At 34.3% G+C, this 27,503-nt stretch overlaps 1 protein-coding gene across 1 annotated transcript in view; it reads right to left on the bottom strand.

The window, feature by feature from the left end:
• The window catches only part of DYNC2H1 (dynein cytoplasmic 2 heavy chain 1), a 167,775-nt gene that overhangs the window by 59,983 nt on the left and 80,289 nt on the right, over window positions 1–27,503 (bottom strand). The window contains exons 73-82 of the mRNA XM_062567281.1: window positions 26,240–26,317; window positions 24,962–25,093; window positions 22,934–23,006; window positions 17,066–17,226; window positions 12,827–12,952; window positions 9,267–9,377; window positions 7,240–7,395; window positions 4,962–5,037; window positions 2,268–2,479; window positions 259–363 (exon numbers count right to left, since the gene is read on the bottom strand). Of these exons, the coding sequence (XP_062423265.1) occupies window positions 259–363; window positions 2,268–2,479; window positions 4,962–5,037; window positions 7,240–7,395; window positions 9,267–9,377; window positions 12,827–12,952; window positions 17,066–17,226; window positions 22,934–23,006; window positions 24,962–25,093; window positions 26,240–26,317 (1,230 nt within the window). The remainder of the gene's footprint in view (window positions 1–258; window positions 364–2,267; window positions 2,480–4,961; window positions 5,038–7,239; window positions 7,396–9,266; window positions 9,378–12,826; window positions 12,953–17,065; window positions 17,227–22,933; window positions 23,007–24,961; window positions 25,094–26,239; window positions 26,318–27,503) is intronic.

Consider the following 27,503-nt stretch of genomic DNA (forward strand, 5'->3'; position numbering starts at 1 on the left):
TTAAAGAATGTCTTGCTATTAATTAAACTAAGTAATTCTAGCCTATACCAGAAATACCTGCAGAGTTTATTTTGAAATTTCTTTTACATTCTGACATTGTAATGGTTATTACAAAGAAATGTTCTACAGATAAAAGTAGATGTTTCAAAAATCCTTCTGTTTAGTCTGACTTTCTTATTGAAATTCAGATTTTTGAATAGGTGCTTGTTGTCTCTAACCAAAAGATTCAGAGATCAACAACGTAAAATATAACCTTACCTGGGAACTGATCATACGTTGTGATGAGCGAGCAATATTAGCAGGCAGGCCAAAAAATTCAGGCTTATCATCTTCTGGAAGGCTTTCAATAATATTACGATAATCCTATATTAGAAGAAAAGACTAAACATAACTGAAGGAACTCTGTGTTCAGTTCACAAAATTAAAAGCACAAGGTGAAAAGAATTTTAATAAGTGCACTGCATGACACTAAAATTAAAATGACTATATAATACATTATATAACTTGGAAATTTTATTTATAAATGTTTTTATTAAAAAAGTAGTAAAATCAACAGTCCAAATTGTCTCCTCTCTAAAAGGGCAAAAATCAATTCTGATTATAGTGATGTTATTAATTAGGAAAAAAAATACTACGATGTTTTCTCTGAAAAGTAGTTACAATACTTCAATTGAAAAGAAAAAAAATAAGATTAACTGTAATAAAACATAGAAAAAAGGACTTTAGCATTTGGAATTGGAATAGTATAGTATAATACATATTTATATAATGAACACAGGCTTCTACTGAAATCTATCTGAAGATATTATCATCATACAAAAAAAATGAAACTGTTTAAGTAAAAATAGGTTTGCATTATTACTGGAGATGCAAAATAGGCTCAGTAGTGGGTCTAGTGTAATAACAATCTTAGTGACAGTTGTCTTATACAAAATAGAAAGAGGCCTTGTAGACCAGGGTAGACTATTAGTCTCGGATGTCTCTTACAGTGGCTCTAAGGGCAAAAAATATTTGGCTGCACCTTAATTCATTATACTCTGTGCACTTTGTCCTTGATCTTGAACACGTTCATGCTTGTGTTCTGATTTATTACTGTGAGTAATCCTATTGAGTGTTTGCAAGATCAGATCCCCAAGTGTACACAATGTACCTGGACATGAACCTTAGTTCTGAGATAACTCTAACAGCAGATCTCTTCAATAAACACTGAGGTAACACTATTTGGCAAGGTATATTATGCCAATTGACTTAAGTAATCAAATTTAGTTTGATTACTAGTTTTCTATTCATTAAAACTACTAACAGAAAAATATTTAAGACACATAAACATATGGAAATCTTACAGTAATAATCATAAAACTATTAGAAATAGAGAGATATTAAAGCAGTGCACACAAGAAGAAAGTCAATCTATTTGACGACATTATCTACACAAATAGAGAAATCTGATTTGTTTACTTCACCCCTTTTAATGATATTAGCTCAGCACTTCCACAGAAAACAAATATTTAACATATTTAAATAACATATTTAAAATAAGCAAATAAACAAACCAAATCCAAAACTCAAACAGTCAGAATCCAGATAAAAAAATGACAGTAATTTATTGTAACTGGCATAGTTCCATACCACATAAGAAGATAAATCAATAAAAATCCTATTTCAAAATGCAATGGTAATAGTAGTAGTATTAATAATAAAAATAATATGGGAAAAGATTGAGAGATGTGTGTTCTTAAGATTCAGGTGAATTCCCTCTTGTTTACGCTCTTGAATACTAAAGGTGAATCAGAATCCCTATTTATCTCCAAATAAAGTGACATACGACATGCATAGCATATCAGCAAACTATACCAGAATGCTAATGCATTTTACAAATATGAGGATATATTTAAATTCTTCTGTTTCAGGAGAAGATAAGAATATTCAGTGTTCTGTAAAACAGCACTACTAGGTTAATATACTGAATTACTAAAAATGTAATGATGTCCTCCTTGTCAAAATAGTTTCAAATGATTTTATTCAGTTCTTCATAGCTATATCATTTTTCATCAAAACCCTATCAGATACCATAAAATAAGGACACTGATCAAACAATCTAGCAGAATAGTTCTGACAACAGAGGAATTACTGTTCCATACAAAAGAATTATCAAAGAAATGAAGGTATCATTTGCATTACAGCTCTGGTTGCGCTTGTAGATATAATGCTTCTGGAAAATAACTTGTATCATTTTCTATATTAGATAATAAGAGATGTATACCTACCAAAATACTGCAGGAATTCGGTAAAGAGACGGAATATGGGAACTTAGTCATCCTCTTGCCTCTACCATTTAAACTGCCAATGATTCTTGAATTGAAAAGTTGCTCCAGATAGGACCGAAGAACCCTCATGTCAAAGTAATTATCTATACGGCCTCCATAGATTGCATTTTCAAACAAGCCATGCACAAATTCCCACTGAAAATCTTTGGAATCTGTAATTTTTTTTAACATTGCATCATAAGTATTGCTTTTTGTCATCACAGTTACTCTTCAGTGAAATACAAAAATCCAAATGCAAATAATTCATTTCTAACTGTTTTTGTTCTCTATTACCAAATAATAAAAGTTGCAAAAGTTTCACTGGATTTGTAAATATTTTTATAGATAAAACTAGCAATTACTATGTTGCAAATCAAAAATGATTTCTCAGAAATATAACAGAAGCCTTCAAGAACCTTTTATTGTAGATATGCCAATTAGTTACAAGCGTTTCAGACAGGATACCGTAAAAGTTTTAATTATGTCATCCTTTGTCATGAATATGCAAAATTTCACCTGTTCAAAATTTTATGCACTATTCTGAACTACATTCTATCTGATCTCATAGAATAAGCTAATTCATTGAAACAAAACTGAATAATGCTCAAAAAAATCATTATTGGAAATTCTATCTTTCAAATACAAAGAGGTCCAGGCTAGATACTTTGTGATCATTACAAATTACACTATGTAGTCTGTAAAAATAAGCATGTTAATATCAGTTTCCTGGTCAGATTCTTGTTGTTATAATTACGTGTTTCTGTCTTAACAGGTTTAAAATAACTTATTCCTTCTATCATATTTGCCTAAAATAACTATACTGAACTAATACCTTGTAGCCTTCCAGTGTAGGTGAAAGCTTGATCAGAACTAACTATTCTTCACTTCTGGAGTACTGTGTCCTATTCTGGGCTCCCCAGTACAAGAGACATAGAACTACTGGAGAGAGTCCAGTGTAGGGTTACCAAGATGATTACAGGACTACAGCATCTCTCTTATGATGAAAGGCTGTAAGAGCTGAGACTGTTGAGCCTGGAGAGTAGAAGACTGAGAGGGGATCCTATTGATGTCTACAAGTATCTTAAGGGAGAGGGCCAAGAGGATGAGGCCGGACTCTTTCCAGTGGTGCCCAGCAACAGGACAAGAGGCAATGGGCAAAAACTGAACCACAGGAAGTTCTGCCTGAATATGAGGAAGAACTTCTTTCCTGTGAGAGTGATGGAGTACTCTGGAGCACAGGTTGCTCAGAGAGGTTGTGGAGTTTCCTTCTCTGGAGATATTCAAGGCTCGCCTGGATGCAACCCTGTCTAACATGCTCTAAGTGACCCTGGTTGAGCAGTGGGGGTGGACTAGATGATCTCCAGAGGTCCCTTCTAACTGCAACCATTCTGTGAATCTGCGATACTAAAAGTCACTGGATGAAAGGAAGCAGAAATTACTGCAAGGCTTTTGTTTGCGGCAATCAGTGAATTTCAAATACTTCTATCATTTCTTCACAATAAAAGTTATCTTCTTAACCATAGTTAATGATTAGATTAATGATTATCATTGATTATTAATGATTTAAAGCTCTTTACATCATCCTCTGTTTCAATTCTGTATAGCTAATATTCAATTCCATAAAATACTCATTTATAGTCATCCATACATCTCATTTAAGTCAATGATCTTAAATTGTCAATGATCAGATCCTAACCTTATTGTGAAATTATATAAAATGCAGATCATTTTATAAAAATCTAACTTTTTTCAAGTTTACTAAAATTAAGAAATTACTAACCTCCTTAATGGAATTGAGTTCTGCCTAACAATCAACTTCAATATGAGGAAGCTCTTGCTCAATTTATTCATTCAGTATATTAGGGAGCTCATACTGGGAAGAAACGGATGCCTCCAGGCATTCTCATATTTCCCATTAATTCTGCTGTACTCAGGAAACCTAGAAGAATAGTGCCTGGCATACAAAATCTACTGTCCTACCCAACCCCAGAAATGAAATTTTCATTCATGTTATTATTTCTGGCTTTGCTCATGGGTGACAATCCCTTCAGCATCTCAGCTATTGTCCAAATGTCGTAAAAAGATCAACCCCTTCAGGCCACATCTCTACTAACAATAGAGATCCCTATTTGAACATAAGGTCAAGCGGTACAAAATAGTTTACATCTCTACAGCTAAACTCTTCTGCCCTAAAATAAGGTAGCCTCAGGACTACTGATAGAGTTTCCAGCCTCTGCTCTCCTATAAACCATGTCTGGTCACTATCTGAGAGAATGCCAATCAGCGAAGGCCAGATACCAGAAAAATAAACCTGATCATGTTTTGATCTAAGTTTAGCAAAGCCTGATAAGCCTAATATGGCTGATTTAGGCTCAGGCTACTTCCCACATTAATGTAATTACCTAATTATCTGGCCATACATATATATATTTGTGAAAATCCTCTACAAGTGTTCCAGTGAAGATTCAAATACAAAATCTGAATATGTTGAAAGCTGCTATGAAACAGAACAGGCCTACTCTCAACAAAGCAATCATAAAAGTAAGTTATAAAAATAAGTGAGAAAGTATTTAATATTATAAAAATTTTTAATGAAAGACATTCAGAAAGGTTGTGCTACAGAGAGGAGTAAGCTTCCCTTAAAAAGTGACTTACCCTCAAAGAGTCTATCAATAATGTCAAAACCTGCACGGAGATCAGATAAAGAAAATTCATAAAATTTGGTCCAACCCTGAAATTTAAAAAGAAATTAAAAAAAATTAATTAGTCACAAAATGACGATCATAAAGTACAATGGAAATATTAAGTGATTACTGATTAAGTGATTAAGTGATTACTGAATAACACGTATTACAACTACGTGTTGAATACAACACGTAGCACTGAGTGAGAGACATTCAGTTGAGGTAGTGCATCTATAGAAACATTCAATTGAGGTAGTGCAATAGCAACAGCTCTACCAGTGCATTTAATTCTACGTAGTTATACAAATCTGAATCCATTAAGTATGAGGAATGTGAACTTAAGGTTCTTTTTTTCCCTAACACTGTTTACTGTAGCTAAAATTTGCTGACCAGCTGTGATTATATCACTCATTGAATTACTACTTTGTTTCTGGTGGCTCTTTTGTATCTTAGTTTCCTTTAGATTTTAATAAATTAGTCTGCTTTTTCAAATATTGTCTATATTGCAATTTGATCATTTTACTCCTTATTTCATGTCACTTCTACACTGATAGAAAAAAATTATAATAAGAAAAGCAATTATTTCTACTCACAACAGGAATGCTGACTGCTGTATGAACATTTTAAACATGTTAGTTTAAACATCCTTTCTGTAGTTGATGGTATTATTCTTTATGTAGCATTAAAGCATACTATATAATTCTTGAACAGATATGAAAAGAAAAATGTTCCCCACAAAAAAAAAAAAATAATGTAAATGGACAAACACATACAAAACTGAGATACGATAAAGTACTTAAGAAATCCAAATCTCAAAGGTATCTCTTGTTACTTTATCTTCTTATGTAAGATTTAAGAGGGTCATGTTGTAAGAATGTACCTTCGCATACAGATCAGACCATATAAACAGTTACATACGGGTCATGCGATGACAAAGGTGCACACAGGTCCGATAATATGCACATAGTCAGTTATATTAGAGGGGTACTGCCACAGGTCAAGACTGTAATTGATCAGATCACAATCAAACTATGTGCCAGCTGCCAGTCACCCTGAAGTTCATAAACTGGAAAGATGTTGTAGCTTCTCAAAAGTGTTACTGTATTTGACTTCACAGATCTGTACATGGACACAAAACAACTCAAAATTCATTTAAAAATAGAAGAGTTTCTAGCTGGCATTAATTAAAGTTCAGCAATGGTAGAAACCAATATTTTTAAACAAAATATAAAATAATCATTGTGTAAGTCTGCAGATGAGACAAATACAGTTACAATGGAAATAAGGAGAAATAAATATCCTTATCTCAAGTGATATAAATCACATGGAAAACTGGTGGCAAATGAACATGAATTTGAACACAACCAAATAACAGGTCTTGCATCAGATCAGAACTTTGAATGGTTTTGCCTGTTCCACTTCTTGAACATCATATTCAAAGTCAGACTTTTGGTTGAACACTGCTGGAAGAGGCAGATGACAAGTCACAAACTAAAAAGAAATAAAAGCTCTCAAAAGTTCCAGTCTCTATCAGATCAAACCCATCAGAAGGCAAGTTATTTTCATCACTAGTATAAATAAAAAGAAACAAGCCATAGAATGGGTTTTTATTTCTGGTAGTTTAAGTGTCCACAGCCAGAAAGCATTTGCTTTAAACAAAAATTTAGCTCAGGGGAAAACAATTTATAATCTTGGAAATCCATTATAATCCTCATATAAAATGAGCAAATTCCCTTGTTCTTCCTTTACTTTCAATAGGATTTGCATCCAGAAAGAGAGAAGACAATCTTGTTTCCTCCTTCTCAAAGTGCCTCTTCTTTCATATGGCTTCCACCTTTGAGACAATACCATTACTTGCTACCATTCAACCATGTATGTTTCCAAAGTATGTTTAGAAATCAGTTTCTACTTTGCTACCTAAAGAGCAGGTTATTTCTTTCCCGTCTCAAGCAGGAAAGATTCACAGAATCTTTTCCATTAGACTTCACTCCTGTGTCAGGATCACCTAGGACACAAATCACAATACCCGCAATAGCAGACAGCAGCACTTTCCAAGAGGCAGGAATTCAGGCTATGAAGATCTCATTTTACAGTGAGTCCAGAGACAGTAACGAAAGCAGGCACCAGAAACATCCCACTCTTTCTCATCTCTGAACATGATCAAATATATACATGAACAAAAAGATTTCCAAATATAAAAGCTAATAAATGAGGAACATTTTTTAAAAAGTTAGTGAAGAAAAGGTTACCTGAGGAATATAATTTCTTCTTTCTTGGCATACAGCATGAAACCACGCTAAACAGAAGAGAGAATGGGCTCTAGACAGATTTCCCTTTTTATTAATTTGCTCTGGCATCCAAGATTCATAGGTTCGCAAGAGATTCTTTTTGAGGCCTGGAGGTGCCTGCATTAGACAGAAAAATAGTTTGTTCTGTGTATACTATTTTATATTTTCATTTACTGTTTTCTTAAATTATAATTCTTAAATGACAGTATTTAACTCCTGAATCTGTCAAACAAGATTTAGCAAACATGAAAAAATCACTTTATAATAAATGGCCTAATAACAGAATGCTCTTGTACCAAAAATAGTATAAACATGTTAAAGGAAATTACAATCAGAACCAACAGTTAGGCTGTAGTTATATTTAGGACATAACTACAGTAAAATTTAGTGAAGAACACTATCAAAATATGTAATTCTTTTGTTTTTTTCACAAACACATATATCTTTCTTCTGGTTTTATAAGCTTTACTACTACTTCTGTGTAGTAGAAGTACATTTCTGTGATCAGAGCCAAGTGGTCCTGTGCCATCAGAGCACTCTGTAAGCTGGTGAACAGATCCAGTAGATGTATATGATAAAATGTCAGCTCTCTGATTTATTGGTGTTAAGAGATAACCAGTAGAAATAATCACGGGTAAAGAGTAGATAATAACAAAGATTATAGTTCTAAAAAGTGAAAACAACTGACTAGATACTCAACTATTTTCAAATGATTTGCAAGTGAAGGCATAAATTTTAAAGAGATTTAAATCACATTTTTATATTTATAAGAATGTTTTTCCTTTCTTTTGAAAAATGTTTGTTAATGCTTTCATAAGATTACTCTAAGTAAAACAGAGTTGCAAAAATAATCTTACAGCAATTGCAAAACTAAGTAATTGATGATTTTCTTTTAAATAACAGCTATGGGGCATACCACAACCATATAATAATCTACTATTATTAGCCAAGTCATTGGCTATTATCACTCTCTAATGATAATGGAATATTTGCTTTACATGAAAAGATAAAGAAAGGAATTAGAAAGTTGCATTAGTGGTGAGTTCCAGGTATTCTGAAGGCAGTGGGTCCAATAATTTCAAGGAGTTAGATGGAAAAAAAAAGTGGCAAACCTGTATAGTCCTACAGTTTCTGTACTATTGAGGACTTCATTACAAGCAAGAAGTTATCTCAGAAGTTTAAAAAGCCCTCTAGTCAATATAAAAGTGTAACAATTTTGACTTCTTGAAAGTCAGCAATATTGTACTCTAAAATTAGCAGACTTTCTCAGTTTAGCTATAGGCAGACTACTACCACGCTCTATAGCCAGTGAGATAGTCAATAGCATCCCGTCCATGATTTCCCTAATGGACATCAGTGCATAGACTTAGAGCACTTGCCAACAAATTGTCCAAGTTATTCCTTAGTTACAGTAATTTTGAAAGCAAAGGCTTTTAATCATATGTTTGCTAGTACGGGAGGATAGCTACTTCTGTTGAAAGGGTCCAATGAGTAAAGAGTTATGGAATCAAAAAATATGGAAGAGGCAGTCGGATAACGCAATCTGTAGATGAGGACATTCATCAAGAAGGGGGAATTCCTCTGTTCTTTTTCATGCTCCAGGACCTGGGTATGTTTGTACTTTTAAGAAACAATGATTAAATGCATAAAATACTTTGGAGCAGAAATCAGAATAAATATTTCCCTATGGTAAATTTATTTTCATTTCAGGTTTTCAATTTGAAAGCTATCTAGAAGTAAATCTTCTAAACCTTCCCTTTAAAGCACAGCTTCAGCAAATTTCCACATATACATCACAACTGAGCACTAAAAATCTTTCAAGATAAATTCTTATCATTTTTGTTATAATTAACAAATCAGGCAAAATTGGTTATACAAACAGTACACATTATCTAAACTTTATTCTACATATAGTAGAACTCTAGACACTATACATCAAAGTTCATTTTTTGTAAACATGCAGCAAAAGCTGTCCAAACAGATCTTACTTCATAAGTTATTTTCAGACTTGATTGAAGCAAAATTGGAGTAAATTTTGGATGAACTTCTGCAGTAAGCCAAAGGCGAAAGTTTGGCTGAGGCTGTAATGTATTCAATTCCTATTGAAGAGATGTTACATATTGAAATATTTTTTTTAAATGAGCAGGTCAGAATTTACAAAATAATATTCCAACTTAAGAAGTTATGCCTGTGTAAAACCACTTTAGTTGCTATTACAAGTTTCAAAAAAACTATAGTTCAAGATGTACGTTATCTTCACATATTCTACATACGCCCTGTGTTCAAGTTCAAAGCTCATCCTTGATGCATCAAAACATTTGCAACCCTCCTCGCAGATTCTGAATTCAGAGCACAAAAACATATAGCAATTTCTTCTTAAATATAGAATGTAAAATCTCAAAAGAGGAAGCGTGGGACTGTATGTCATATAAGAACAAAAGATTCAAAAGAATTTCAGCAACTGTACAGTTATATTAATTTCTTTTTCTTCAAGTGTCTGTCCTACACGTACTTCACAAATTAGGATTCCCAGAAAATTGAGGATAGGAGCATGGGCTTCCAAGAACATAAATATTGTCAAATGCGATTTCAAATATAAAAGCATCACAAAAAAAAGTCATCGAATGTATGAAAACATATTCCAGGTATGTTATGTGCATCTGAAACAGACATATTTTTCACAAAAGCTACCAAAGCTGCTTGACAATTGACTTGAAAACAAATTCAACAGTTTTGTGGTTGAGTCTTGGAAAACACACACCTCAAAAAGCTCATACTAGATTTTAACACAATCCATTCACTTATATTATCTCAAAGATATAATCATTGTGTTTTCAGTAGTTTTAGTAAAGAAGCAAATTGTGTTAAGACACGAACGGTTCTGTTCTTTGAGCAAAATGCCAACTGTATCTAGTGTATAGAAACACAGAATAGTTGAGGTTGGAAAGAACCTCTGGAGACTGTTTAGTCCAATCCCCTTGGCTTGTCCAGTCCTGTCAGGTTTTGAATATCACCAAGGATGGAGACTGCATAATCTCTCTTTCCCAGTGATCAACCACCTTCTCTGTAAGATTTACAGAGAATCTGTAAGATTTTCCTTTTTTTTTTTTAATCATAACTGCCTGCATTTAAGTTTGTGCCCATTGCCTCTTGTTCCATCAATGGACACCACGGAGAAGAGTCTGGCTCTGCCTTCTTGCCCCCATAAGCCTTCTCTTGTCCTGACCAAACAATCCAAGCTCTTTCAGCTCCTGTCACATGACAGATGGTTTAAACCCATAGTCATCTTTGTGGCCTTTGCTGGACACAATCTAGTATGTATATGTCTCTCTTGTACTGGGGGCAGCCCAGCAATGGACACAGCACCCCAGATGTGGCCTCACCAGGAATGAATACAGGGAAATGATCATCTCCCTTAATCTAGTAGTGTTGCTTTTTCTAATGCAACCCAGGAGGCTATTGGCCTTTTTTGCCACAAGGCTCCATTGCTGGCTCACATTCAACTGGTTGTCCACCAGCACACCCAGATCCCTTTCTGCAAAGCTGCTCTCTAGCCAGTCAGCCCCCAGTGCATGGGGTTCCTCTTCCTCTCCAAGTTAGGACTTGACATTTCCCTTTGTTGAACTTCAAGAGATTCCTCTCTGCCCATTTCTTCAGCTTGTCAAGGTCCCTGTGATTGGCAGCACAGCCTGGTGTGTCAGCCATTCCTCCCAATTTTGTATCATCTGCAGTCGTGCTAAGGGTATACTTGGTCCCATCATTCAGGTAATTAATAAAGATGCTAAACAGTTCTGGCTCCTCAGGCACACCTCTAATGAAGAGGTTGGACTTCATATCACTGATCACAATCCTTTGAACCCAGCAGTTCAGTCAGGTTTCAATCCACTTCACTGTGGTATATTAAGTCTGTATTTCATCAGCTTGTCTCTAAGAATATTATGGGAAATGGCTTAAGTTATGAAAAGGATTCAGAGTCTTCGATGCAGGACATTTAAGAAAAAAATACAAGGAGATTTATATTCTAGTTCAAGCAAAATCATCCACAGCATGTCCTTAAAGATAACATGTTTGGCTAGAAGACACCTAAGAGAAGTCAGTTGTAAATTATGAAGCTTTAATCTTCACGTGAGAACTAAATTTAAACTCTTCGATGGAACTGGATTATAGGTTGGCAGATCTCTTTTAAGAGAACCTTTAAACACATGAATTACATGACTTCACATTTCTAACGGAATGCAAAACGTGTAAGAGAATGTGCTCAGTCAAACATCAGCAAATGCTAGTCTACATTGAATTCAATAAGAATTTAACACCTTCAGTAATACGTTCTTCTGAAATAAGAAACTTCTGATAATTCTTTACATTGTGGCTGCTTGTAAAAAATTTAATCTTTACAATTAGTTGAATAAGAGGCTTATAAACATTTTCTTATTGTTCACTACCATATTTGGAGTAGATGAAACGTGTGTTTCGGTATTATCATGTTTTGGCCATCCACATTTTCAAAATGGATTATGCAAATGTAAAAGGTGCAGACATGCCACATGCTCACTGCTAGACAGAACTCGTGCACAGAGTGACCTTTATGGACAATCATTAAATAAAGGAGAAATAAGTCTGCAATAACTGTTAATAAGAAGTCTTCCCTTCTCCAGACTTTCCCTCTCATCTCCAGGCTCTGGGATTCCTGATGGCTGCCCTTAGCAGTGAAGACTGAAGCAAAGAAGGCATTCAGTAACTCTGCCTTCTCTGTATCCTCTGTCATCAGGGCCCCCGCACCACTCAGTAGCAGGCCCACTTTTTCCCCAGTCTTCCTCTTGCTGCTGATATATTTGAAGAAGCCCTTCCTGTTGTCCTTGACATCCCTTGCCAGACTCAATTCCAGCCAGGCCTTAGCCTTCCTTGCTGCATCTCTACATACTCTGACAACATTCCTGTAATTCTCCCAAGTAGCCTGTCCCCTCTTCCACATTCTGTGTACTTTCTTCTTCTGTTTGAGTTTGGCCAGGAGCTCCTTGCTCAACCATGCAGGTCTCCTGCCCCCGTTGCTGGACTTCTTTATCCTTGGGATGCACTGCTGTTGAGCTTGGAGGAAGTGATGCTTGAATACTAGCCAGCTCTCCTGGACACCCCCTTCCTTCGAGGGCCTTAACCCATGAGATTCCTCCAAGTAGGTCTCTGAAGAGCCCAAAGTCTGCTCTCCTGAAGTCCAGGGCTGCAATCCTGCTTATTATATAGAGTTCAGAAAACACAGGCAGTATGCCACTAAGCATCAGAAGCCCTAAAAGGATCATTTGTTTCCTCACTGTGTCAGAAATAATCTATACTTCATTAAAATAAATTTGTTCAAATAAAGGAAGAATCTGCTTTTAGATGTGAAGAATTTTGTCTTATTCATGATTAAAAAACCTGCAAAGTTTTTGTTTAGCATCTCATTTTTCAATTGTTGGAATTTTAAAATATCAGCATTGAAACGCCTACATGTTTCAGAAATATGGCAGAATCATCTTGTCCAGTCTTTGATACATTCCTGTCTAGTTATCCTCACCTTTTCCAATACAGGAAGCCAAGATATAACAAGATGCAGGTTCTTTAAACACAGCCATTCTCCATTGCGTGCACATTCTTTTAAAGTTTGGATGGCTAAGTCAGCTTGGCCTTGGCCCATTGCAATCTGAAAAGAAAGAAATAATTGTATCAGGAATTTACCATACTTTATTTAACAGCTAAATATAAATTTGTTTTTCGAAATTAGACTGCACATGTAAAAGAAGAAAGTGTTCCCTATCTAACCGTAACCAGAATTTTCCATATGTTTCTCTAATGTGATAGGTTATACTAAACTAGGAAAAAGATTAGTGAAAATAGAGTGTTTTCTTTGCAATATATCTGACTATAACTTTTCTTAAAAGCACTGTTACCTAATCTTGTTATGGAAAGAACATGTATCACTTGTTGACAGCCTAGCTATTCCCTGGGAACTCACAGAAGTAATTTAAATATGAGTGGCTGAACAATATTAGTGTACAGCTGCTGATACAATAAAAATAAAAAGGAAACAACTTTGCTTTAAATTGTAAATTAGAACTTCATTTGAAGAGAAACTATCAAATTATCATACTGAGATGAGTGGAGAACTCTTGTTCTCTTTACAACTGAGAAATATGAATAACTTAGCAAACAATTTTTTCTTCACTTTGACAGTATCATATTGCCACTAAAATACATTTGGTTCTCCCAATGTAAAGATAAATTTTCAAAACTGAATTTTCAGAGGAATTAGCGAAGGCTGAAAATAGAGATACACCTTTTTCAGTGGCACAATTACTACAGCAATTCATTTTAGACTATTTTTAGTTCTTTCATAAACTCTAACTGGAGGCATTAAGTAACAAAAAACCCTGTACCAAACAGGTTGAAAAGAAAGTGATCTTCAGGGATCTGAAAAGTCTTCTCTTGGCTTTACTGCTACGACAAAATAGAAGCAGGCGGTAATCACTCTTTTATGATTATTATGACTTCACCAGATATTCCTTAATAGGAAACCTACTCCATTTTTTTTATCCTAAAACTCTAATGTAGCGAAGAAATTTGGGGCCTCAGCTTTATATGATAATGAGGGATGTCCACTGCTTAAGCTAAACTTAGTATAATATTTTCTAATAAATAAATAGCCAAAATAAGATTAATTAAAGGGAATAAATTCACCAGACAACACAGTCACACACAACACAAATTTAGTGGTCTGTATTTTAACCCGTATGAGAAATGATTCAACAGAGAAGAAAAATATGAGGGAGTCTATGTTCTACTTAAAATGTTTGAGAAAGATCAGGGAAAAATAACACCACCAAAATATTCTCATTAGTAGGACAACTTTCACATGATTTATCATTAGAGTACTGCTCCATATTCAAACACATTCTATAAGAAGTCTAACATGTAAAGGATATTTAGAGCTAATCAAAAGAAACTAATAACAGAAGTGTCAGAAGAGGTGGCATGAATAAGAAATATTATTAAGCATTCCCAAATAGATAGGATGGTAATAAGATGTAAATCTTTATATTTTGATGGGAAAAATATATTACACCACTGCACATTCCAGGAAAGGAATAATTTCAAGGACTGTTTAAAAGCAACATTACACTTGACATTTTTCATTTGTATGCTAACCACTGATTACCTAGATAACAAACCCCCTGGAATATTTAAAATGGCAGAAAGTAAGAATGTTTTACTGACAAATATAAAGAAGTATATTAATACTATGATTCAAAAATCACTTTATTTGTAGAATAATTCAGATTGGACAGGACCTCAGTGGGTCTCTAGTCCAACCTACTGCTCAAAGCAGGGTTAGCTTTGAGAGATCAGACCAGATGCTCCAGTGGAGCATGGAAACTTCCAAGGATGACGACTGCAAAAATCTTTCTGAGCTATCTGTTCCACTGTTTGACTATCCTCATGCAGAAAAAGCTTTTCCTTATACCCAGTCTGAACACATCTTGTTTCAACTTATGCTCATATGCCTCTTGTCTTCCCACCATGCATGACTGCAAAGAGTCTGGCTCCATTTTCTCAGTGATCTCCTTATAGGTATTGAAAGTCTCTTGTTAGGAAGCCCACAAAGGCTTGATCGCTGCCAGGGCACATTGCTGGCTCATGTCCAGCTTGCCCTCTACTAAGACCGCCTAGGCATTTTCAGTGGAGTTGTTCCAGAGGCAGTCAGTTCTCAGCCTTTGCCATTGCAGGGGGTTCTTTCTTTCCAAGGTGAAGGATTTTACTCTTACTCTTGTTGAATTTTATAATGTTCCTGCTGGACCTTTCCTCCATCCTCGCTATGTCCATGTGCGTGGCAGCTCTGCCAACAAACATATTCACTTTTTCCTCCAATTTGATGTCATCTACAAACTTTGTGAGAGTGCACTCTGTCAATACCTCCAGGTCACTGATACAAACGTTAAGGAGGAGATATCCCAGGATAGACCCCTGCAGCACCCCATTTGTCATAGGCAGTTAAGAGTACAATCCATTAACCACTGACAGCTGAGATCAACCATCCAGCTTGTTTTTTTCTTATTTAGTTGTATAGTTATCTGGAGTGTAATGTTCTAACTTCGATTCAAGAACATTGTGGGAAGCTGTATTGAAAGTCAGTGAATAACATCCTCTGCTGTGTGCTTGTTCACAAAATCAGTCATTTTATCATAGAAGGCAATCAGGTTGGTCAGGCAGGATTTACCCTTAGTATAAGCGAACCAGAATTCTTTGAAAACGAATGCTTTGAAGCAGCTAGAACAAGCCTTACAATCACTGGCTTTGATACTCATGGCTGAATTTAACAACATAGGTGTTGTATACCTCGACTTTAGCACCTTGATACAGTCTCCTAAAACCTTTTCATCAACAAATTGGAGAGATACAGGCTGGATAAGTGGATGATACAGTAGGTAGAAACATGGGTGGACTGCTAGGCCTAAAGGATGGTCAGTAGTGCAAAGTCCAGCTGGCAGCTAGTGGCATCTTCAGGGATCAATACTGGGAAAAATATTGTTTAAGGTCTTTTTTAATGATCTGGATGATGAGACTGCATGCACTCTCAGCAAATCTGTGGACGACACCAAATTGGGGGGGGGGGGAATCAATACACTGAATGGCAGTACTGAGGAGTCCAAACTTGACCCAGTACAAGAAAGACATGGATGTCTTAGAACAAGTCCCGTGAAGACCACTAAGATGGTCAGGGGCTGCAGCACAAGACATACAAGGAGAAGCTAAGGGAGCTGAGTTTGTTTAGCCTGGAGAAGAGAAGGTGAAGGAAAGACTGTTGCTGTGTTTAGCTGCTTGATTGGAAGATAAAGAGAATATGGAGCTCAGACTCTCCCTGGAGGTATACAGTGATAGGACAAAGGTTAGTGGGCGTAAGTTGCAATATGGGAAATTTTGACTTGATATTAGAAAAAAAAAATAAATCCCATAAAGGTAGTCAAATACAGGAACAGGTTGCCCAGAAATGTTCCTAGATGCCCATCATTGGAAGTGTTTAAGGCTCAAACAGACAAGGACCTGAGCAACTTCACCTAACTATATGAAAAAATAGCACAATTTAATTAAGAAAACCTAATTAAATTGTCTAGGCAAATACTTTTGGTGATATATGTGTACTTCTGAAACCAGAGGGTGTTGCCACATCATCAGTCTTGAACATCTTTTTAAACAGACTTGAAATATCAAATTTCTGTTTTGGAACTCCTATCATGTATTAATTATTTAACATTTACTTGTAAAATCTCTCAAACAACCAAACCAAAATTCACAAATACTAAAGTATTCATAAACACTGAAATTCTGTTTTACATTTTCTTTTAAAAAAATACATAAATTCTATAAGCAGAGGAAATTATTAAATTCAGTTTTCACTGGCATTTTTTTTTCCTCATGTTTGGATTATTACACACTTTAATGATAATACTTGGGTATACACAATAATCCTCATTTTAGTGTCTTCGATCTATGTTCTCCTCTTTCTCTTCTCCCAGCAGGGGACTCCTCCTTGGGTGAATTCCGTTTATGTTAGGACACCTAGTTATGTCTCTCCTCCATTCAATTTTGACAATAGGTTCAGAAGTTAATAGTGAGAGAACTGGGAATAACGAACACATAGACATCAAAACATGCTTTTACATATTAATTTCCTTAAAATACAAGGTAAAACAGTTATGATTCTTGTAACATTTACATTACACATTGCTTTTTTCTATCATTATGCTTATCTAAAACTGACCTGATGGTAGCATTCGGTATTTCTTTCAACACTGGCAAGTTCTTGCAACTCTTGAGAAGGATCAGCACCCGGAGAAATAATTATCAAGATGGGCTCAATTTCTAGAGTCTCTTTATAAAGACGTTTCAGATTCAGAGGTGATGGAGACAATTCCTTTATTCCTATAATCAGAAATATCATAGTAATGGAAATGACTATGGATGGTGTGCCCTTTGGAAGATTTTTTCCTGTTATTCAAATAATAACGTAAACTGCTGGAATAAAGTAAAATTTTTTCAAAGCCTAAAGACTGACACTGTTTCTGCTGTGGATTTAGTTTGGTGGTAGGGTTTTTTTGTTTGTTTGTTTACAACTCACATAAAAAGCCCTTAATGTTGCTTAAAAAGCAAATTAATGTTTAGAATATTGACCTGGTATAGGCAAGGTGTTTATACACAAACTCAAAACCATGTGTATAAATGTATCATAAATTCAAACACTTATTTTCAGTGTCTTTTAAAACTAATCCTTAAACAGTGTGATGTTAGTTACATGGGTAAGGAAGTAAAGCAGGACAGGGAAGTCTAAATCAGTGACATCTGTACCACAGCTATTAGAAGATGCAACACACCTTTCCTTGTGGGCTTCATTTGCTCCCAGACTTCTACTATTATCTCCACACAGAACAATACTACATAATGTGGATGTAACAGCTCAGGTTGGCAAAGGTTATTTATTATGAGGTCTGGGATCTCTACACAGAGACCCTTAGAGATACAACTAAACAACAGATAAAAATCACTATCAATCAAATGCTTAACAAAAATTGAATTAAATAAGACTAATATTGGAACTTATTTTCATTTTGCATTCATTAGGAGTGTAAAAGCTCTGGTAATGAAATTGCAGAGAAATACTTAAATTGAAGTCAGAAGATATTTGATCTGGGCAGCTCCCTTGGGTTCCGCTGCCAATGAGCCCCAACCCGCAGCAGAACCCCAAGATGCTACTGAAATGAAAAAGAGCTGTTCAGTGCTGGACTGCAGATATTCATTCTTTATACGGATGCACAGAACAGTTCTACAAGCCCATGGAAGGAAAATCCATCAGGTCTTTTAAGTATGTTGTCGTTACTTCCAAGCCCCTCAGACATAAAACACCGGACACTGCCAAAGGTATCACTATAGGTTTGCAATGTTCTTATACCCTTCCTTTGACATTTATTATTTGTCATTGCTAAAGACAGTAATATGCTAGACATACCTCTCTTCTTCCTCTGTTACAGATGCACTAAATGTATTAAAGCCAGTAAACTAGAAATTGTTGGCAATATTATCATTTTTAGAAGTGGAAACAGAAGGTGCCTAGATTCCTGAGAAACTTAATTCATTAACAGTTTTGGTATCCCACATAACACTGCAGGCAGACTGACCTTGTGTTTATTGAGGACACAAGAAAAGGTTATAACTGAGTTGTAGACTGGAATGTGAGTACACTTGGACCTGCTGCCATACTAGGCATTTTCTAAAAGACTCCTACAATCTAAGCTACTATAATAATGTCTCTAAGTTACTATAATAATGTATTTATGATGATGATAATGTAAAAGAGGTGCAATTGTAAATGAGTAACTGATGAGTCAAATATATCATAACACTCCTGAGATATATGATTTAAGAAAATGAATACACAAAATAAGTGTATTTATATAAGCCAGTTTTGCTGGTTAGAAAGTTGGACACAATGTTCAGAGAAAGCATAGCTATTCTGAAGGTGCTTTATGGTTTTAGTGAAGTTCAACAGAAGGGAAATAAAGAAAACCTACAAAGCAGTCTGTCTATTCCTGGCCAAGGGAATTAAAAGCTACAGTCAGGATTATATTTAGAGAACTGAAAAAAGGATTTCAGCATAAATCGATAAGCACTCATATTCCAGATAATAGCTACACGCTGAAACTGGGAATTGCTAAAATACTTTTCTGCCTCCATGTTCCCATCTGACAGAATGTCTTAAGTCCTGTTACCCAAACTGATGTCATGGCATGAGAAGAAAAGCATATGTGAAAGCAAATGACTTTTCAAAAAGTGTCTAGAGTGAGGAAAAAACAAAACAAAACAAAGGGAGAAGAAAAGGATTTGACATATAAGTACAAAATTAGGCAGAGCGGACCGAATTTTATTTATTTTAAACTTATGAAGCTTCCATACAATCAATGAAGATTTGTTACAAGATTTCTCCACAAAAATCAATGCAATTAAATCAATTTACAATAGTAGTAACTTGAATCAAAATGCTTTCAAAATTCATATGTTGGTGATCTGTATGTAGACAAACAATTCACAAAAAATCCATAAGTGTAATATTTGTTTATTTGTGTATTTGAATATGGAATTCAAATACAAAAAACAGGGAAGGTTAGTTTTGGCCTAGATATAATGTGACTCTAACAGCTCATGTCTAGTCTACTTTTTGGAAAACAATCTATGAGAATAAAATAAAGCTTTTATTTAGTATGCATTGATTTTATTTATGGGTATCATTACTGCTTTCTTGAAGAATCTGAAAATGCAGGTAGTTAACATTAAAACTCTTTAAATATAATTTCTGTTGTAGCCAGATTCAAAAAGCTGGTAAGTTAACGAACATAAGAAAAAAATCAAAAAGCAATATGGAATGGCTTGTGACGTGTTTTTTTGTAGAGAGAAACATAGTTGCAGTGCCCACAAGACACATTCATAGAAAATTCTTACGAGGAAAAAACTTTATTTTTTCAACTTATTCAAAAGCAATGATTTTAATTCCCTTTCATCAACAGATTTAAAGAATCTGGTAAAAGATGAAAAAAAGACAAAGAAACATTCCTGGACAAAACAGAAGTGGAAGCCTTTTTTGTCGGCTATTACAGCTCTTTTTGAACTGATTTTTCTCCTAGAAAAAGAACCAAAAGAGATCAAGAGCTTAAAGGCTCTCTTTTGAACTAAGTGAAGTAGTTTGTTCAAGTAGTTTTAAGAAAAGAGCCCTGAAAAAGGCATGATACAAGAAATACGAAAAAAAATGCATACAAGCATGAACACTTCTATTAGTTGTAAAGTCATCACTTACGGCATGATCTCAAAATAAACATCTCATCGATGTGTATGAAAAATCTTTAGATGAAATCTTGCCTACCAATGAATCAATAAATGATTAGCCATCCCCAGACAGAACACCTCCGAGCAACTGGGATCAAGATAGACTAATTACAAATTCAGGTCTTTGCTGGACAGTGACCCACTCATACTGCAGATCATACTTGTCATTTGATTTCAACAGACAGGGACAATCTCACTGTGGAGCCTGTATATTCACCATCACGAAAGCCCCTCTACTTACTGATGATGCTTGACAGAGCAGGCTAACCTTACTATTCAAAACACTGTCATTGTTGGCAGACCTGGGACAAATTTTGACTAATAAAAACGCTCAGAGGCAGAGCATAAAAATGGAGTCAGATATACTCACACGCAAATGCCATTAAAAACATAAGAATTAGAGACCTAAATTTCACGATCACTGAAGAGCTGTTCAGAGGAGCATGTTGCAGTAGACTGCTTCCAAGTTACAAAGCTCAAATAAGAACAGGCTAGAAAGCACAAGCTTATTCAACTGTCCTTCTAATAAATCATTAAAACATTAATAGTTTACCTTATTGAGACTTCCACTACCTGAATTCATGAAAAATTACTATATAAATAATATGCAAATACAAGTTTTTGTGGAAGTATAATATTTTATGAACTTTCAAACTGCAGTCCACATCAAGGAAATGGAAGTATTACATTAAAAAGCAACTTAAAAAAATCCTAAATTACTATTATAAACCACAGATATCAACACTATAAAGGTTAACAAAATAAGAAGGAATTCTCTCAAATCCACAACTGAAAGTAAATACATTATTATACTTGGACATTATTATCACACTGACAAAGATATACATCAAGATTAAGAAAAAAATTAAGAGAATATGAAATGTAAGAGTAGTATTAATTTTGTCCAGTTTCTGTTATACAACATAAATCAGTAATAAGCTAAAAATTTTGTTTGGGATATATATTTTGAACATATTTTGAACATATTCTGCCTGCTGTGGTTTTGGATTTTTTCATCATTTTTTCAAATAACTCCCCTGCAGAAATGAAATTACTGCCAGTTCAGCTATTTCCAGATGACTGATAACTTCCATTCTTGAAGCTAGATAGGATTAGTTAGACACAATGAATCATGTGTGTTTGTAATCTAAAAAGTTCTTCCATGAATGGTGGAACTAATAAAGTCCATTTACTTACACATTTTTTCCCCTCAATCTTTTCCCATTTCAGTGTACACTCAGCTCTTCCTTTCACTGACTTCTATCTGGCTCAGTGCATGTTATCACAGGCTGAAAGCTATGCATGCATTTAGTAGCCAGAAAAGATGTACAGGATGACTAGTAAATATATTCCCACTTCTCAGAACTGATAAGGACTTGATTTACAACTGCTTTTCCCTTAGTAGGGACACAAAGTTAAGTCTCTTCTTCCCAGCTTGATTTTCATGAAAACCAGCAGTCTTAGAATGTTTAAAGCTATCTGCCTTACTGTCAAGTTTCCTTAAATGGCTAATGAGTTAAGAACTATATCGAGGATCAACAAGCAGATAGCACTACTAAATCAGACTTTTCTTAGATACTAGGCTAAAATAATTATAAATTGAAGCAACTAATACTATTATGAAAATCAAATATATTAATAAGAAATAAAAAGGATTTCAGAGATTTGAAATTATGGCAGTCAGTGCTTTTTATATATGACTCAACTATTTCATTATCATGGAAGATCTTCTATCTCCACACAATTCAAATGGCAAAACTTCAAAATTACTGGAAATGTAATTCTAGTAATATTATCTTGATACCTTATGAGTCCATTTTCAAGGTTATGTCAATCAAAAATAATTTTTGCTATTTCCATTTAAGGTCTTCCACAATTTAGAGCCTTTCCCCTCTATTAATCTCACTTCTGTCCAACATTCTGCAATCTATTCCATTTATCTGACTAATATTAATATTTTCTTTTATCTGCTTGCCTCTTTCCAAAATACATTTTTCACGTTTTTGGTTGTGTGTAGAACTGTCACTGAGCTGACTGCATTGCATTACTCTTAAGTCCCTGAAAATCTCTTCAGGAGATCCATCTGTATTGCAAGTTATATTAAACTGCCTAACAGTAACGAATACAGAAACAATCTGATGGCAGTTTACCAATAGCTATTCTCCTTTTTCTTGAAATGAAAAATCTGACTTATATATTTACATATTAGATATTTATATTTAGATATTTAGATATTTATTATATATTTAGATAAAAAAAAAAGTAAGACTACATTTCTAATGCTAGTTCCACCTTATCACCTCATCCACATTAAAAGTTGTATTATATTCCAATGGTCTTATAAAAATGACAAAAAAGATCTTTTTAGACACAATTCACAGAATTCCAAACCTAAAGGTTTTAAAATAGTTAATAACTTTAAATGGCATTATCTTTTTATTCAGAAAGTTTAAATTTTAAATCAAATGCAGCAGTTTAAAACTTGCACAAAACCATCCTTTCTTAAATACCGTAGTGCTGAAGAATCCGACAGATCTTTTATTATATTTAAAATCACTATGCAGCATAAGCCAAACCATTTAAAAAGCACTTTGTAACCATAACTTACAAGAACAAAAATAGAAAATCAACTTATAGCATTTTTTCTAAATTCTAACATTAGGAATTCCATAAGAACTATAAAATAAAGTATAAACATTGTAAAAGAAAAGAAGATTTTACTGTTGTGTGGAAACACTCCAGTGAAAAACTAACTTACCTAGAGCTTTACATGCAAAAAGGGCCATGGCACTCTGTAGCCTGTCTGGTCTGACAGCTTGGACCACAAGTACCTTAAAATAAAATATATTCAGGGCATGCAAGTATATAAAAGTATATTATGACAATAAAAAAGCAAGACTCTTCTAAAAAAACCTAAATTCTTTAAACTTCTCCATAGAACAAACTTATCCTCTCTGAAAATATAACGCTATCTGACCCTCCTTTCCAAGTCTAAAATAATTGCTTTTGTAAGCAGTCTGTCTTAAAAATAGAATCAGAAGACAGTTCTACATATAATATCTATTTGCATGATAGAACTGTCTCTACTATATTCTAGGAAAAAAGTGTATAATATGTTGATGGCTAGAATGATAGAAAGCAAACTAAGCTTTATACTGCTCATCTGCAATTTATACCTTTATTTAGATAGTAACTTCTTACTTGAAATACTAATGGTCCTCTTTTTAGTGAGGTGATACAGTCAAAAAAATCAATTTTGAAAGCATTTCTTTTGTTTAAGAACATCTTAAGAGTTTTATAGCACTTCCAACATTTTTTTTTTCTGAGAGACTTATGTTTATGCTACTCGAAAGACTACAGAACGTGAGCAGCTGATCAATTCTAATACAGAATAAATTAATTCCCCTACTAGCTACCTCATTTTCAGTTACCATCCCATGTATGTTGAGTGCAGGCAACTGGAAGCAATGAATCCTTCTTCAGTAGAGATAATTTCTTAAAATTACTGGCCCCTTCTGCTACCCCTCACTTATAGATCTGTAAAACACAATTCTGAACCTACCACCATATTCCAGTTCCCAAGTCTGTAACTACTTTTTTTTTTGTTTATTTTAGAGGATATCAGTGCTTTAAATTTTTAAGAAAGCACTACATTTTAAGCTTGAGATTAAGTCTGCACTGCTTTTAAGTTTAACACACAGTTTGAGAGAAACTAACTTATAACTGGCACATAAATCTGACTGGCTAGTTTCAGTATACTTTTATCAAGGCAAACATACTTTCTATGCAATGAACTAGGCACATAACATGCTGGTGAATCAGATTTACTTTCACATTTATTCAGATTTATTTATTTTCCCATAAACACATAAAAATTTTGATGATGACACACTGCAAATGTTATGAGTTGCTGTTCTGCATTTCATCAAATTAAATATGATTCAGATCACTCCTTGGCAAAATGGCTTATTCCTAATTTCTGTGCATGATATTTCAGAAATTCTTCTTCCCCACTCCCCCCAACACACACACACAAGCTGCCGAACAGAGAGACCCTAGAGCTAATCACCATGAAAACCACATGGTCTTAAGCCCCGTCCATTATTTGGATATGGGCAGCATTACTCTAATTTGAAGCTGCTTCAAGTGAAAATCACAACACCTTTTGAAGGTAAGTCAAAACAACCTTTCCTCCATAAACACATGAGGGACGAGATTTTTCTCTTCCAAAGAGAACGATCCCTGGCTGGAAGAAGGAACCTTTCTCTTCAGTATTTCAGGGAGTTTTTTAATCACTAAGCTTTCAGAAAGAACAGTATTTCATGACTTAGATTTGAAAAAGCAGTGTTCAGGCAGATTCTAAGCTTATGTGCATTTATTGCACATTAGCACATATTGCACATAATATGTGCATTTAATGATAATCTAAATTAATTATGCTCAACAAGCAAAGAAATTCAGCAGTAACAAAACAACCATAAAGAATTTTAATTTCTATTCATAAAATTAAATCTGTTAATATTAATAAGAAGCTTGTTATCTGGAAAGGTATGCTAAGTTGCAGCCAATACACCAACATAAAAAAAGACTCAAATAAGAGAGAACTAAACTTATATTGCAGGAAAAAAAATTAAATAAGCTATTTGAGCTATAAGACAATGTAGATATTATCACTGCTTAAAATTCAACCAGCCTGAAGCCTAAACTGTTAAAATGTAAAATTTATTTAAATTTTTTAATGATGAAATCATAACTATTTTAAAATAATTTAATATAAAAATATTACCTGCTGAAATAAAGAAATTCTGTTGACAACAGAAGTTGGAAAGTCTTGTTCACACACAGAGCTCTGAGAAAAAGCACGCCACGTATCTTCATCTTCAAAACAAAGTGTCCGATAGAGATCTGGGAGAGAAATCTACAAAGCATATAGTACATATTTAATAACAAAGAACAGCAATTTGGACATAGAATGATTTAAGCAATTGACAAACATGACTATGACTGTAATCTTATGACTTATACATACTATTTAATTCTTTACTAAAATTGATCATCAGAATTAAAGAACAAAGGGCAGGATTTAAAATTGTCTATTTTCCCTATTCTATTAGACGAATGCTAAATCTTTATTTTCTCTGTACTTTTGTTTTTAAACTTCTAAGCTCTTTGTTTAAAACTTTAGGCTCTCTTCTTTCAATCACGACTGTGTTCTTTTTCTCTCTGTACATAGTATTAATTGGCCCAGTTGCTCATTTCTTTTTTATCCCTAACAACTATGTGTGTTACACCATTATTGCAATTGTTTTTGATCCCTAGTAAAGAGAAATGAACAATAATGATCTCTAGGTTTAACAGTACAAGTCCTCGCCCAAGAGCAAGGCTCCTCCTTATTGCTGCTGAGGTATTTGCAGGAGGCAAAAAGCCTAAGACAGAATTTTGAATTTTCACTTAGTTCTGCTCAGATCAGACTGTTGCTCCAACACAGACTGTTGCAGGATGAATTAAAACAAACAAAAAAAAAATAACATTGGTTAGTTTTAGTATGAAGTCAGTAGAGCCAATTTCAAACTTTGAAATGCCTCTAAGTAAGGCATGGAAATCTGATAATTAGAAAACTAGTTTCCAATTAACCATCTATGGCATTTAATTCAATGAAAATTAGTTTGTGAAGAAACACTACACAATAGAAACCTGCAACTTAAACATTCTTTGCAATTTTTATCTCTGTATATTTTTCTATCTATAGAAGTCACAATACTTTGAATAGGCTTAAAAAATTTCTAAACTTTAGTAAATTAACAGGTTGATTCACATGCATTAAAATACATTGTTATATGGGGTAAAAAGCCACAAAAAAAGGCTTAGAAAACTGAGATGAAATAAAAATAACAAGTTGGTATTTTTTCAAGTAGGTACATACTAGGTTTCTTGGAGATATAATAAATAAAATAACAAAACACTTTAATTTGATAAATACATATTTGAGTTTTCAAATCTGAATTATTATCTGTTAAATTCAAAGACCTTTCAAGCTAAATTCAAACCATCATGTGGTCTGTACCTTCAAAGATGCTACTGCCCAGGCTCGCTCTTGCTCAATCCAAGAGGGAAGCTGGTCGCGAATACTTCTTTGTGAATCCTTGTTAAAGTAAGTTATACATTATATGCATAAGTTATACAAATTTTACTGAAACTGAAATTAACATTGTGTTCTATAGTTAGATTGCAAAAACAGGGAAACTAATAAAAATCTTTACAGGAATTTCTCAGAGTTCTTTTACTGAATGAATAAATGTCATAACAGAACAAAAGCTACCAAAAATTTAAATCTGAAATACATTGTTCCCATCAACATTTGCTTAATTACTTGAGCTTTAAAATATTTTACCATTTAGAGTATCTGTATGTCACATTCACACTAGAAGTAGATTTCTTTTCTATTAAAAACAAGTGATTCAAATGATTGGCCATTTGCATATGCACTCTGAGCAACTGACTTCAAAATTTACTTCATTGCACACGTTCATAGTCATGAACAGTTTCTTCACACAAAAGGCAGTTCTGGATAATCGAGCAGACAAAGCATCACTCCTAGTCACCTTTGCACTGGCCAAGTTTGGCCAGAGCTCTATGTTTCTGCTTCTTGGATGTCAGGAATGGAAGGAATTCTGAGGATGGACAACACAGCTCAGTCTTTGCCTCTTATGTTACTCATCTCCTTTCTTTCAATATCAAGCTAGCCCATTTCCATGGCTTTGCTACAGTTTTCATTATTCCTGATTACATTTTACATTTAGCTTGCCTCAAATATGTATCAGAGTATCTTATATATCCAGTGGCACAACACAACTAGCAGTGTAAGTGCCTTGTTTACAAGAACATCTCTGATACCAACAATGGCAAGTCACTTAAAGCAGAATGAGTTACTCCTTTTTTTTTTTTTTTTTTTTTTTTTTTTTTAACTTAGGCAGCTGGCTGATAAAAAACACTCTCAAATGCCCAGATTCTCTAGCCTTTAGATGACCCTACAGGTTTTGCGTCTCCATGTGAACATATAGAATTCAACTGTACAAAATCTTTATAATTCAACTGGATATCAGAGGACTTGTCATCTTTTTCTTTTTTTCTTTTTAATTGTTTTTAGTTCTGCTCTATCTTTTTGGAGAGGAGTAGAATTAGATGGCAGGATACACTGTTGAGTCATACTGTGGCATCTTCCTTTGTAATAATTCCTAATATTTCAGGTATTCTTTGTCACCTAAGAAAATAAATATCTCTCCAGATGCAGAACCCTGAGGCTGAGGAAAAAGGCATGACAAAGTTTG

Source organism: Rhea pennata, chromosome 1 (assembly GCF_028389875.1).
Source record: "Rhea pennata isolate bPtePen1 chromosome 1, bPtePen1.pri, whole genome shotgun sequence".
Taxonomy (NCBI): Eukaryota; Metazoa; Chordata; class Aves; order Rheiformes; family Rheidae; genus Rhea; species Rhea pennata.